General features: G+C 45.0%; 1 protein-coding gene across 1 annotated transcript in view; it reads right to left on the bottom strand.

Annotated features, from left to right (window-relative positions):
- THSD4 (thrombospondin type 1 domain containing 4) overlaps positions 1–12,364 on the bottom strand; it is a 147,343-nt gene that overhangs the window by 55,685 nt on the left and 79,294 nt on the right. The window contains exon 2 of the mRNA XM_082198062.1: positions 8,805–9,009. Coding sequence (XP_082054188.1) covers positions 8,805–9,009 — 205 coding nt within the window. The remainder of the gene's footprint in view (positions 1–8,804; positions 9,010–12,364) is intronic.

Below are 12,364 nucleotides of genomic sequence, written 5' to 3' on the forward strand. Positions count from 1 at the left end.
AGCATTGCTTTCCTCCTTGTTTTGCTGACAGATTCTACCTTGCCATTATCTAAGTGATGCTATTAGATGCAACCCAGCAACTTGATCCTACCCATAATATGCAACACTGTTGTGTACATAACATGATGCAACATAAACAACAAACTATTGTGCAAAAAAACATATTGAAAACCATTCTTTCCTGTAACAGAATTCAGAACGCTACTTTAAAGTGATGAGCCAAAATCTCAATTCCAGCTCTGGAAAATACACTTTGATTTTAAATAACTATCATTTGGCCAGAATGGATTAAATGTTGGGGAAAATACATTCCTGTATGTTAATTTTATGGCCCATTTGCAACAAATGAAGCATTAATTGAATGGACTCCATGGTGTTGTCCCAGGCGTCTAATCAACCATCGCTGCTAGAGACGGAGAACCACATGCAAAATATGTTAGACATGTTGCTGTGGGGAGAGGGAAAATACTGTTGAGATTTTAAACAAACAAAAATAATAATCCAGCTCCACCCTTCAGGCAGGTTAGGATTTTTCAAACACTAAACCTAACTAACAAAATAGTCTACAAATGCATAATCCACTAAATCCCAATCAGATTACAGTTTCCTAAACAGAGGAGGGGAGGGAAAGACACTGAAACCAAGGGTAGTATTTCATTTGGCACAACAGAAACAGCCAAATCCAATGATTAAAAACTGCTTGCCTGGTTAAGATCAAGGTTAAGGTCCATGTTAGCTCAAGATCCACAAAGCTAGGGAATTGAAAGTTCAGACAGATTTCTTCAAAGTGATGCTCCATGATCAGCAGCAATGCTGTGCAATGTCAGAAACTGTGCTTGCTCACAACTTAAGCTCCATACAGCCATAGTTTTCCTTGTTTTTTTCTTGGGACCCAAACCATTTGGAGAGGATGAAGTACCTGATACTATCAGAGTACTACACCGTCTCTGCTCCTGGGTTGCCTCATGAAGCACTGCAGCCTCCCTGTATTGTCAGAGGAATCCTCCCTGGAGTTGAGCCAGGCCTGTTTGCTGCTCACATCAGCTGTTGCTTGGGGTGCACCTCTGCCACGGTGCGGTGTATGCACACCCATGGCAAATGGCCAGGGACTATGGGCCCTGGAGTCCCAACCAACATCTGGAGGGTCACAGGTTGCCCACCACTGTAGGTTAGTGGGGGAATGAGCAGTCTAGTAAGGTTTGCTTGGCCCATCTTTTCTAATGGGATCATAGCAAAGCATTCTTCTGTAAATATGGTAAATGGATGAATATATACCGTATTTTTCGCTCTATAAGACACACCAGACCATAAGACGCACCTAGTTTTTAGAGGATGAAAACATGAAAAAAAAATATTCTGAATCAAATGTTGCTGAAGGGGCTTTGCATGGCTATTCCTGAAGCCAGAACAGCAAGAGGGATTGCTGCACAGCAATCCCTCTTGCTGTTCTGGCTTCTGGGATAGCTGCACAGCCTGCATTTGCTCCATAAGACGCACAAACATTTCCCCTTACTTTTTAGGAGGGAAAAAATGTGTCTTATAGAATGAAAAATATGGTAATTTTAAAAGGTTTGGCAGAAAAATTGACAGACGCAAGTAAAATAAGCAGAGGTTTGCAGGGAGAAATATATGTATTTTAGTGCTTGATACCCACTTGGTATATACAAAGGTTCATGTGGGAGTAATTTAGCCTCCTGACTCTCAGAAATTGTTCTGGTATGATTTGTCACCGAAACAGTTATGATTGATTCCTTCTTACTGCAAATATCCAGCTATTATTTGCTTGTTTCCTCCACCCCTTTATGTACTGTTGATAAAAGATACTCTCTGATAACTTACTGAAATGTTTTTCACTCTTTTATATACTAGAGTGTATTGCAATGATGATGTGTTGATTTATTATTTTCCCTGTTGTTTGACCCACATGACCTTAAGGTACTGCTGTGCAATGCATGCCACTTGATCGTGGATGGAGGACTTAACCTGGCATATGTAACAGAGACTTCGTTGGATGAAGCAGATAGTTTCTCTTACGCACAGCAACCCAGGTCATATAGGTGGGGAGAGAGTGCAGTGATTTTTAGGAAGTCATTAGCTTTCACCAGGCATCCTATTGGGAAGACCCAGTTTTCTTTCTTTTTTTTCAAATAATTTTTATTAACAGGCCAATCAAATCACATTAATTCCAAATCACATTAGTTCCAAATTATACAGCCAGATTTTTAAAATTTTATTGGGTGTACCCATACTTCGAGCTCCGAAAGGGATCCAAACATCACTCTTCTTGCTGCTTTAATTACACGGTTCTGTCCAGTTCCGTCCAGATAGTCTCTTTGTTATTTTCCTCATCTTCTTGTTGTTATCATATATTCCTTTCTTTGTGATCTCTGATAATCTTCACAAGCGGGTTGAAAACAAACATATCCTGTGTGGATTTTACACTCTCCAAGAGCCATGTCACATAAAGGACAGACGCCATTTCCACACCTCCACAAAGAACATTCCCACAGTCTGTCCGTTGATTTCCACAGGCCTGCCAGTCTGTCATCCATTTTCTCCGGGGGCCCTGCCAGGTCAAACCCACATTCCGATAACCATACATTCACATTCCAATGACCTCCTCCCCCTCGTCCTCCTGTGGGCAGGCCTGTCTTAACAAATCTCCATTTGAAACTGTATCACAAAGCTTTCTTTCCATCAGACGTTCCCACCAGTCCTCTCTTTGATCAGTAATTTATTTCCACACAGTTCTTAATCTCCTGCTTGTGATTAGTAATTTGCAACGATTCTTTCTCTCTGGGAGGGAGGATTATTGGGTACTCACATAAGACAAAAAAAGAAAAGTTTTTCCTCCCCCCTCCTTTCTGTATCGCTCCGACATACCGATCTTTTAATGATGAGTCTTCACTTGATTTATTGTCCAGCCCGTCGCTCCGCTCACAGAGATCCCATTAATCAGCAGTCTTTACTCCCGATCTTCACTTGAAGTATGTGCATTTGCTTCTGTTTCCAATTATATATTTTGAGCTGATGCAACCAGTGCGCGATCAGAGACAGCATCCGGGAGAGCCAGACCCACCCGAGGTCTTCGTGCCTAGTGCCCTCACCCCATTCTTTCGAATCTGGGGGTGAATTATGGGCACAGCAGGCAAGGCAGTCCCCCCCCCCGTTCCCTTGGGGGGGCAAGGGAGGCTGCATACTCCCATAACAGCCTCTTAATTACCTCATGTGGGTCAGAGAGATGTTATTGTCGGCCATCTTCCAATGCGCCCCCTGGTGACCCAGTTTTCTGAGTGCATGTTCTGGAAGTTGGGCAATAGGGGCAGTACTGGATTTCTTTGGGTGTACCGACCTCCCTGCTGCACCATGGATTCCCTGCCCAAGCTGCTTCAGGTCATGGCAGATATTCTCCTTGAAACACATAGTTTGGTTGTCCTAGGGGATTTTAACATCCATGCTGACACAACCTTACAAGGGGCCGCTCAGGACTTCATGGAAAGCATGGCCTCCATGGGGCTGTCCCTGAAAAAGTTTGGCCCAACCCATAGCCACAGACATGCCTTAGACCTGGTGTTCACCTCTACGCATGTGGGTGATCTGACACTAAGTAAAAGTGAAACAAAATAAGTGTCATGGTTGAATCACTTAATGTTGCAACTGGACTTCTCTGTGATCCTTCCCCTCTGCAGGGAGGTGGGACCGATTCGGATGATCCGCCCCCGCCACTTAATGGATCCAAATGGTTTCCAGAGAGTGGTAAGGGATGCTTTATCCCATGTTGATGGCCTTTCAGCTGATTCCCTGGTGGTCTGCTGGAATGCAGAGTTAACCAGGGCTATCTACTGTCTGGCTCCAAAGTGCCCTCTCCGATTACATGGAGCCCAGGCAGCCCTGCAGTTTTCTCCAGGGCTGAGGGCAATGAAACAATCACTGAGACAGCTAGAGCGCCGATGGTGGAAAACTCATTCTGAATCGCACTGGACACAGGTTAGAACTCAACATCAAGACTACCAAGTGTTGATAGCGATGGCAAAGGGGACCTTCTTCACCACCTTTATTGCATCTGCAGAAAACAGCAACAGAAGACTCTTTCGGGTGGTTTGCAATTTAATGGAACCACCTTTACCATCGGGGCCTGGTAAGGACTCCAAGATCTCCTGCAAAGATTTTGCAAAGTTTTTTTGCAGATAAAGTCACTCAGATTCAGAAAGAGGTAGACTCCACCATGGGCGCAGGGCCAGGGCAGGAGAGTGCTAGAGTTCTGTCTAGACGAGTTGTGTGGGATCAATTCCAATCTGTTACCTCCAAGGATGTGAACAGGCTGCTTGGATGAGTGAAACCAATCACCTGTCTCCTTGATCCTCCCCCATCCTGGCTCATAAAAGCGAGCAGGGAAGGTCTGAGCGATGGACTGCGGGGTGGTGAATGCTTCCCTCTGTGAGGGAGCCTTCCCAGGCCCACTGAAAGAGGCAGTCATTAAAAAACATCTTTGGACCCAGCCAATATGGCCAACTATCACCCAGTCTCAAATCTTCCATTCTTGGGCAAGGTGATTGAATGGGTGATTGCTGAACAAGTCCAAGTCTGGAGGATGCGGACCATTTGGATCCCTTCCAATCGAGATTCAGGCCTCATCATGGGACTGAAACTGCCATGGTCACATTGGTCAATGATCTCCGGCGGGCTAGGGACAAGGCTGAAAGCTGTTTCCTAGTTCTGCTGGATCTCTCAGCAGCCTTTGATACCATCAACCATAACATCCTTCTGGACCATCTAAAGCATGGGTCAGCAAACCTTTTCAGCAGGGGGGCGGTCCACTATCCCTCAGACCTTGTGGGGGGCCAGACTATATTTTTTTAAAAAAATAATGAACTAATTCCTACGCCCCACAAATAATCCAGAGATGCATTTTAAAAAACAGCACACATTCTACTCATGTAAAAAACATGCTGATTCCCGGACCGTCAGTGGGCTGGATTTAGAAGGCGATCGGGCCAGATCCGACCCCCAGGCCTTAGTTTGTCTACCCATGGTCTAGAGGGGCTGGGAGGTGGGGGCACTGTTATACAGTGGTTCCGCTCCTTCCTCCTGGGCCGTGTCCAGCAATGGGGGGGGATGAGTGTTCAGACCCCTGGGCTCTCACTTGTGGGGTACCTCAGGGTTCTGTCCTCTCCCCTGTGCTTTTCAACATCTACATGCAGCCGCTGGGAGAGACATCAGGGGGTTTGGGCTGGGTGTTCATCAGTATGCAGATGATACCCAGCTCTACATCTCTTTTAAATCAGAACCAGTGAAGGTGGTGAAGGTCCTGTGTGTCTGGAGACGGTTGGAGGATGGATGGCGGCTAACAGATTGAGGTTGAATCTTGACAAGACAGAAGTCCTGTTCTTGGGGGACAGAGTTGGGCAGGTGTGGGGGACTCCCTGGTTCTGAATGGTGTAACTGTGCCACTGAAGGACCAGGTGCGCAGCCTTGGAGTCATTTTGGACTCACAGATGTCCATGGAGGCGCAGGTCAATTCTGTGTCCAGGGCAGCTGTCTACCAGCTCCATCTGGTACACTGGCTGAGACCCTACCTGCCCGCAGACTGTCTTGCCAGAGTGGTGCATGCTCTAGTTATCTCCCGCTTCGACTACTGCAATGCACTCTACATGGGGCTACCTCTGAAGGTGACCCAGAGACTACAACTAACCCAGAATGTGGCAGCTAGACTAGTGACTGGGAGTGGCTGCTGAGACCATATAACACTGGTCCTAATGGATTTACATTGGTTCCCAGTACGTTTCCAAGCACAGTTCAAAGTGTTGGTGCTGACCTTTAAAGCCCTAAATAGCCTCAGTCCAGTACACCTCAAGGAGCGTCTCCACCCCATCATTCAGCCCAGACAGTGAGGTCCAGCTCCAAGGGCCTTCTGGCAGTTTCCTCACTGTGAGAAGTGAACCTACAGGGAACCAGGCAGAAAGCCTTCTCGGTAGTGGCGCCTGGACTGTGGAATGCCCTCCTGTCAGATGTCAAGGAAATAAACAACTACCAGACTTTTAGAAAACATCTGAAGGCAGCCCTGTTTTGGGAAGTTTTTAACGGTTGATGTTTTATCATGTTTTTAATATTCTATTGAGAGCTGCCCATTATTATTTTCTGTTGATCCATGTTTACTTGTGGCTGCACCCAGTGCTTTAAAAAATGTTTAGGCGTGCTCTCATTTTCCAACTCATATTGAAATAGTGCCCCTCAATGAGGGCAAACTTAGATTCACAAAATGTTTCAGGGAATGCGTACCCCCGCGTCTCCCCAGAAAAAAAGCACTGGCTATACCTTTGTAATACCTTTGTAATTGGGTTGTAGATACACTTGTGGATATATGATAACATTCAATAAAAAGTTAATGCTTTTTTAAAAGAAGAAGGGAAGAAGACCCTGGCTGCCAGATTAGGCAAAGGCCCGTCTCATCCAGCTTCCTGTCTACGCAGTGGCAAACCTGGTGCCCACATCCTCCAACATTTCTCAGATGGAAATAGAGATATCCTTTTCTACACCAGGAAGCTTCTCCTGTGTTTTATCTCCTGCACACATAGATGCCATATACACATCTACATTGGTCACCTTGAGCCAATGGCACCCTCTCTGCCAAACCTACAGTACCTCACAGGATTGTTGTAAAGAAAAAATGTGTGAGTGAAGGGATCGTGTACAACATGTTCCACAGATAAATGGAATAAAATTTTAGCTGTAAGCTGCCTTGAGTCCCTGTCAGGGAAAAAGAGGAGGAGGAGGAGGAGAGAAACTGTGAGAATGATCAGGAACATAAATGTTGAGTAAATGCTATTGAATTCAGTGGGACTTACTTCTGAGTAAAAATGCTTAGAATTGCAATGTAAGGTTGGCCAATCTTGACCCAGTTACCTAGGAGTAAGCGCCATTGAATACAGTGGAACTTACTTCTGAGTAGACAGTGTAAGGCTCCATTTACAATAAAGGAATAAGCACTCTGAGCATTTCCTAAGAAATGGGCTGACTGCTGAAGCATTGCAATTAACTAATTTAAAGTGGATTGGTGACCTTTTCCTTCAAAGTTATAGGAAGGGCTTCATATGCCAGCACCAGGAGTACAGACGCAAGGGGAAAGGGCATTTTTGTCCCATCTGTTCACTGGAGGAGCAAGAGGCATCAATTTCTATTCAAGCCAGAACACCAGGAAAGGAAGATCAGCCTGGTCCAAACAGGTCATAAATGCCCAGTTATAAGCTTCCTCCTCCTCCTCCTCCTCCAGCAAGCTTTTGGGGAAATGTGTAGGGAGCCAGCAATCCACAGAAGTGCACCAGACACCCTCATTATGTAGCTTCCAGAGGATGCTGAAGATATACCTCTTGACTGTGGCTCTGGATGCTTGAGGTGTATATTTTTAGGACCTACCTTATTTTTAGGATTGCAAATTGTTTTAAACTGTGTTTAATATTCTGTTTTAACATTGTAACCTGCCGTGGGACCTTAAGGCAAAAGGCAGCTAACAAACAAACAAACAAACAACACAGGAGTAGTCCACATGATATCCTCCAAGTGTCATTTGACTACAGCTCCCATCAGCCCCAACCAGCGTGGCCAATGGACAGGCATGATGGAAGTGACAGTCCAACAAAATCTGGAGAGCACCACATTGGCTACCCCCAAGAAAATGATGAAATCAGAAACCAGGTTCAATTCTGGCAGAAAGGTGGAAACTTGGGCCTAAAAGGTTTGAGGACGGAGCTGTGATGGCATAGATAAAGGCTCATTGGCCCATGAGGATAGAGCCCTTCCATAGCATGAAAAGAGATGGCTGCTAGCTCTGAGGGGACAGAATGGAAAACCAAGTTCATGCAGAGCTTATAGTGGCAGCAGTAAGTGGAAGGAAATGGAAAACTCAGGATTCCAGACAAGTGCATTGGTGGAAAGGCTACTGAATATAAGAGAGAACAAATAGTTAAAGAAAGGGGTGGGAGGAAGATGGCTTTAAAAAGAGAGAAACATTAAAACCCATGTGACCACTCAGCAGCATTTCACAGAAAGAGCACTGGCATAAAATTGCAACATTTCTGCTCTAAAAAGGAATCGGGGTGATTGGCGAGTATGGGAACAGAACCAGCCCCTGGTTTCTCAGGCCTCACACAGTCCCTAGAGCCCCTGTGGCTTTGCCTGTGCCAACCCCAAGGTGGATGCTTTTAAAAACCTGTCACACATGGTTCACTTTAAAGCAGAGGGTCTGGCTGTCAGGCCTCTTGGTGCAGTAAATCAATCTTTCCCTCTCCGAAGAAGGAAGGTTCCCATGACTGCCCTTCCACCCAGCGCTACCAGACACTCTGCATACACCATAAAGGCAAAGGTCTTTCCTCTTTTCACAAGTTGCAAACAGCTGATGAGAGACTCTGAGAAGTCACATCTGCATTTCAGATGCAAAGCAGATAAGATAAAATCAAAGCCAGGGCATCACACAGGGCTGCAGGAGATGGAGACAGAGAGCCCAGGCTTCTGTTTTCAGCCAAACTTTCACTAAGTAAGATGCAAAATACAAGCATGTGGATACATGTATTTGTGTGTACAAATTGTATGCAATTTAAATGGGCTTTGTATATAATTTAAATCAGTAGGCAATGGGTCAGTATGTATTTATCTCACAACATTTATAGACCACTTGAGTGTAAAAGAAAATGGACTTAAAGACTGAGTGCATTTGAAACTATGGAACAAAGCCAGGCTGGTCGATCCCAATCTATCCCTCTTCTGACCTCCTAACATCAAGTTTTTAGTTTAAATGAAACTTGACTTACCTAAGTAATTGTTGCTCTTGGACATTTCTGTAATGTTGATTTTTGTGGCCCCCTCTGGGATTTCTACTATCTTGTGGTAGCCAAGGTTGGTCAGGGTGTGCTTGAAGACCCCTGAGACCACTTGACAAGCTGTGTTGTCCCCTCCGCATATCCCACATTTGTCGACCACTTTGTCTGAGCCCAGATAGTCATCACAGCCAATGCTCTGCCAAGAAGAGACAAAAAGTATAAATCAGTGACAAGGATAACTGAAAAGCTTCTATGCAATGCCTTGGCATTTGGTTTAAAAAAAAAATCAGCAAAACTAATAGGGAGTTCTCACAGATCACTGGAAGAACACATGCTTGGCTTGCAGAATTTCCAGGATCTCCACTCTTGCAAAGCAGGTAGTGGAACTGGAGCAGGAAAACCACACCTGAGGAACAAGAATAGGCAGCACAGGGCTAGATAGTGCAAGGGTCTGGATGAGGACAAGGCAGCTTCTTATGCCCCTTCTTATGCCTCCTTATCGAAAGGGCCACATGGGTTTGAGTAGGGGTGGGCATCCTTTTTTCTGTGGAGAGCTGTACTCTCTTAAGAGCAATCTGTTGAGGGCCACGCATTGGTGGTGGGAAGAACCAGAGATTATTATGGATGGAGCCAGAGACAAAAGTGCTTTGGATTAATTGATCTGGGATGAAGATCACCTTGCTCCAGGTTTTCACCATAGTTACCTTGAATTAGAATTTCCAATCTTACACATATGTACTCAGAAGCAAACCCCACTGTGTTTGATGGGGTTACTCTGAAATAAGAAGGAGGAGGAGGAGGAGGATTTTAGTACAACAGACCAATTCAGATATTAGAAACTAACCCGTTTTAGTCTCTCTCTCTCTCTCTCTCTCTCTCTCTCTCTCTCTCTCTCACACACACACACACACACACACACAGTCTACTAATTTGTTTTCAGATGCCTTGAGGCTGGGGTGACTTATTCTCTCAAGCCATATGATTACGAATAAAAAGTTTTGAAAAATAAATTTAACTTTTTCAAAACATTTCCTCTTTTGTTTGTTGTGAAACTACCTAAAATCAAGAGGAAACACTTTTAAAATCAATGAAACTCAAGGAGGGAACAAACAGGAAGAAAAGAACTCTGATGGGATGGGAGGATACTCCAGTTTCAGGAGGTGAGGGGGCTACATAAAACAAGGGCTGCGAGTATATGGGTTGGTTTCTTGAGGGTTAGAAGATCCAGTCTGTGGCCCCTGAGTCTGAGCTGTGTAGGCCTCTTGTTAGTTTCAAGAGAATCAAGGTGGGAGAGGGCAGCAACTAACTAGCATAGTGCTACCATGAGTAAAGGCAGCTATGCATACAGAATGCTATACAATTGGACTTTTTAATGGCACTACATGAGTGAGGCTTCTCAGGTCCAGGCAATAAATGGCATGAGGAAATCATCTGCTTTCTTCACCTGTGATGGGTTTAGACCATGTTCGCCCAACCACCTTGATTTGTGGAACCAACACTAGTCAATAGATATTACTTATCACAGCAGATATGACTGTGAATTAATGCAGGACAAATAAAAAATGTAGCAGGTAGACCAAAGCTGTCTGCAGTCAAGAACCAACAAGTGGAGGGAGTGGGAATTCTTTAGAGAGAAGCATGGGAAGATGTTTGCCACCAATGGTCTATCTGACTGGAAGTGCTCTCCATGGTTTTAGGCGGGGCTCTGCTCCAGTCTGGAGATGCCAGCGACTGAACGTGGGAACTTCTGCATGCAAAGCAGGTGTTCCCCCCGAACCACAGTCCTTCTTCCATTCTCATTGCACTGGATCAAGGGAATGACCAGGACAGCAGGTTGTTCCCAATATTAGCCCCATTCAGAGAAGGTACACTGACATCACTGGGAATTAAATTCATTCATTTCAATGGATTTACTCTGACCAGAAGTAGCATTGGCTAAAACCTACATTCCCTCAAAACATGATCAAGAGGAAACCCCAAGAAAGATTTCAACCTCTTGTCATTTTAGAAACAGCTGAGTTCTTGTTTGGAGCAACTGGCTTTAAATATTTTTAATGTACGGTTCATACAGCTGGAGAAAGAGAGAATACTATGGCAATATAGAAACTATGTATGCATGAGAAAAATAATATTCTTATAATAATTTATTGCATCTTGATATTTACATAGCTTATTCTGGGCACAATGTGAGGTGTTGGCACTGACTTAGAAAACTCAGCGTAATTATTGCCCTAGTCTTCCAAGAAGGCTTCCCTCATTGTGATGTGTGTCCCAGCACAACCTCTGTCATTAGCCAATAGTTACCTCCGAACTGTGCTATGAGTCAAATCTATTCAATGAAGGCAAACAGGGAGACCCTGCTGTTGTTCACCATCCCTCTCCCTGCCTCACTCTCAGAATGGCCAAGGGGTCTTTCCTCCAAGTGGAGCACTCTGAGCCTGGCGGAAAGTGCCTACACCGTGCATTGATAAAGTGGTACAAAATGCTCTTTAAACATGGGGGGTAATTAAAGAACCAGGTAATGGTAAGTGTTTTCTCTAAGTTTAAAGAGCTTTTCTAGTCATGGCTGCAAACTGCAATGGCAGCAAATAAGAACATGAGAACAGCCTTCGGGATCAGACCAGGGGCCCCTCTAGATCAGCATCCTGGGCTCACAGCAGCTAGTCTGCTGCCCCCTTGGAGACCCCCAAGCAGCACTCAGGCACAAGAGCCCTCTCCCCTCCCGCAGTTTCCAGCAAATGGTATTTAAAAGCATCATTGTCTCTGCTTGACACCCTGCCTAGTAGCCACTGAAAGCCTTCTCCTCTTTTAATTTGCCCAGCCCTCTTTTAAAGCCGTCCAAGGCAGCCTTAATCGAGTGCTATAGTTAACTCTGCTCTGGTCCACGGGGTCACGAAGAGTCGGACACGACTAAACGACTAAACAACAGCAATAGTTAACTATGCACTACATGAAACAGTCCTTTCTTTACCTTCATCTATTTCACTCAGCTTCATTGGACATCCATGAATTCTAGAGTTATGGGCAGGAAAGAAAAAACTTTCTCTACTTTCTCCTTGCCATGCATAATTTTAACAACTTCTATGATGTCACCTCTTAGATGCTCTCTCAGCTACCTCACATAAAATACCTTATTCTGAGGAGTGACCCCTTGATCTTTAGACTCAGGGCTGAAAGGAATCATAGAATCACAGAACTGTAGAACTGGAAGGGACCCCAAGGGTCATCTAACCCAACCCCCTGCAATGCAGGAATCACAACTAAATAATCTCTGAAAGATGGCCATCCAACCTCTGCTTAAAAATCTCCAAGGAAGGAGAGGCCACCATCTTCCTAGCATAGCTGGCATCTATGCAGGCCGTGGGGTCCCAGGCACCCACACATTTTCAGTGAAAGGCACCCCTGATATTCTATTTGGCCATGCATACATGCCACACAGCATGCACACATGACATTGGCATGGCCATACAATGTGACCTCAGTATGCCCTGGGCACCCACTGTTGCTGGGGCAAGGTGCCTCTGAATGCAAGAGAAGAATCTGTGGTTTAT

This window comes from Podarcis vaucheri (assembly GCF_965113315.1).
Source record: "Podarcis vaucheri genome assembly, chromosome: 14".
NCBI classification, from domain to species: Eukaryota; Metazoa; Chordata; class Lepidosauria; order Squamata; family Lacertidae; genus Podarcis; species Podarcis vaucheri.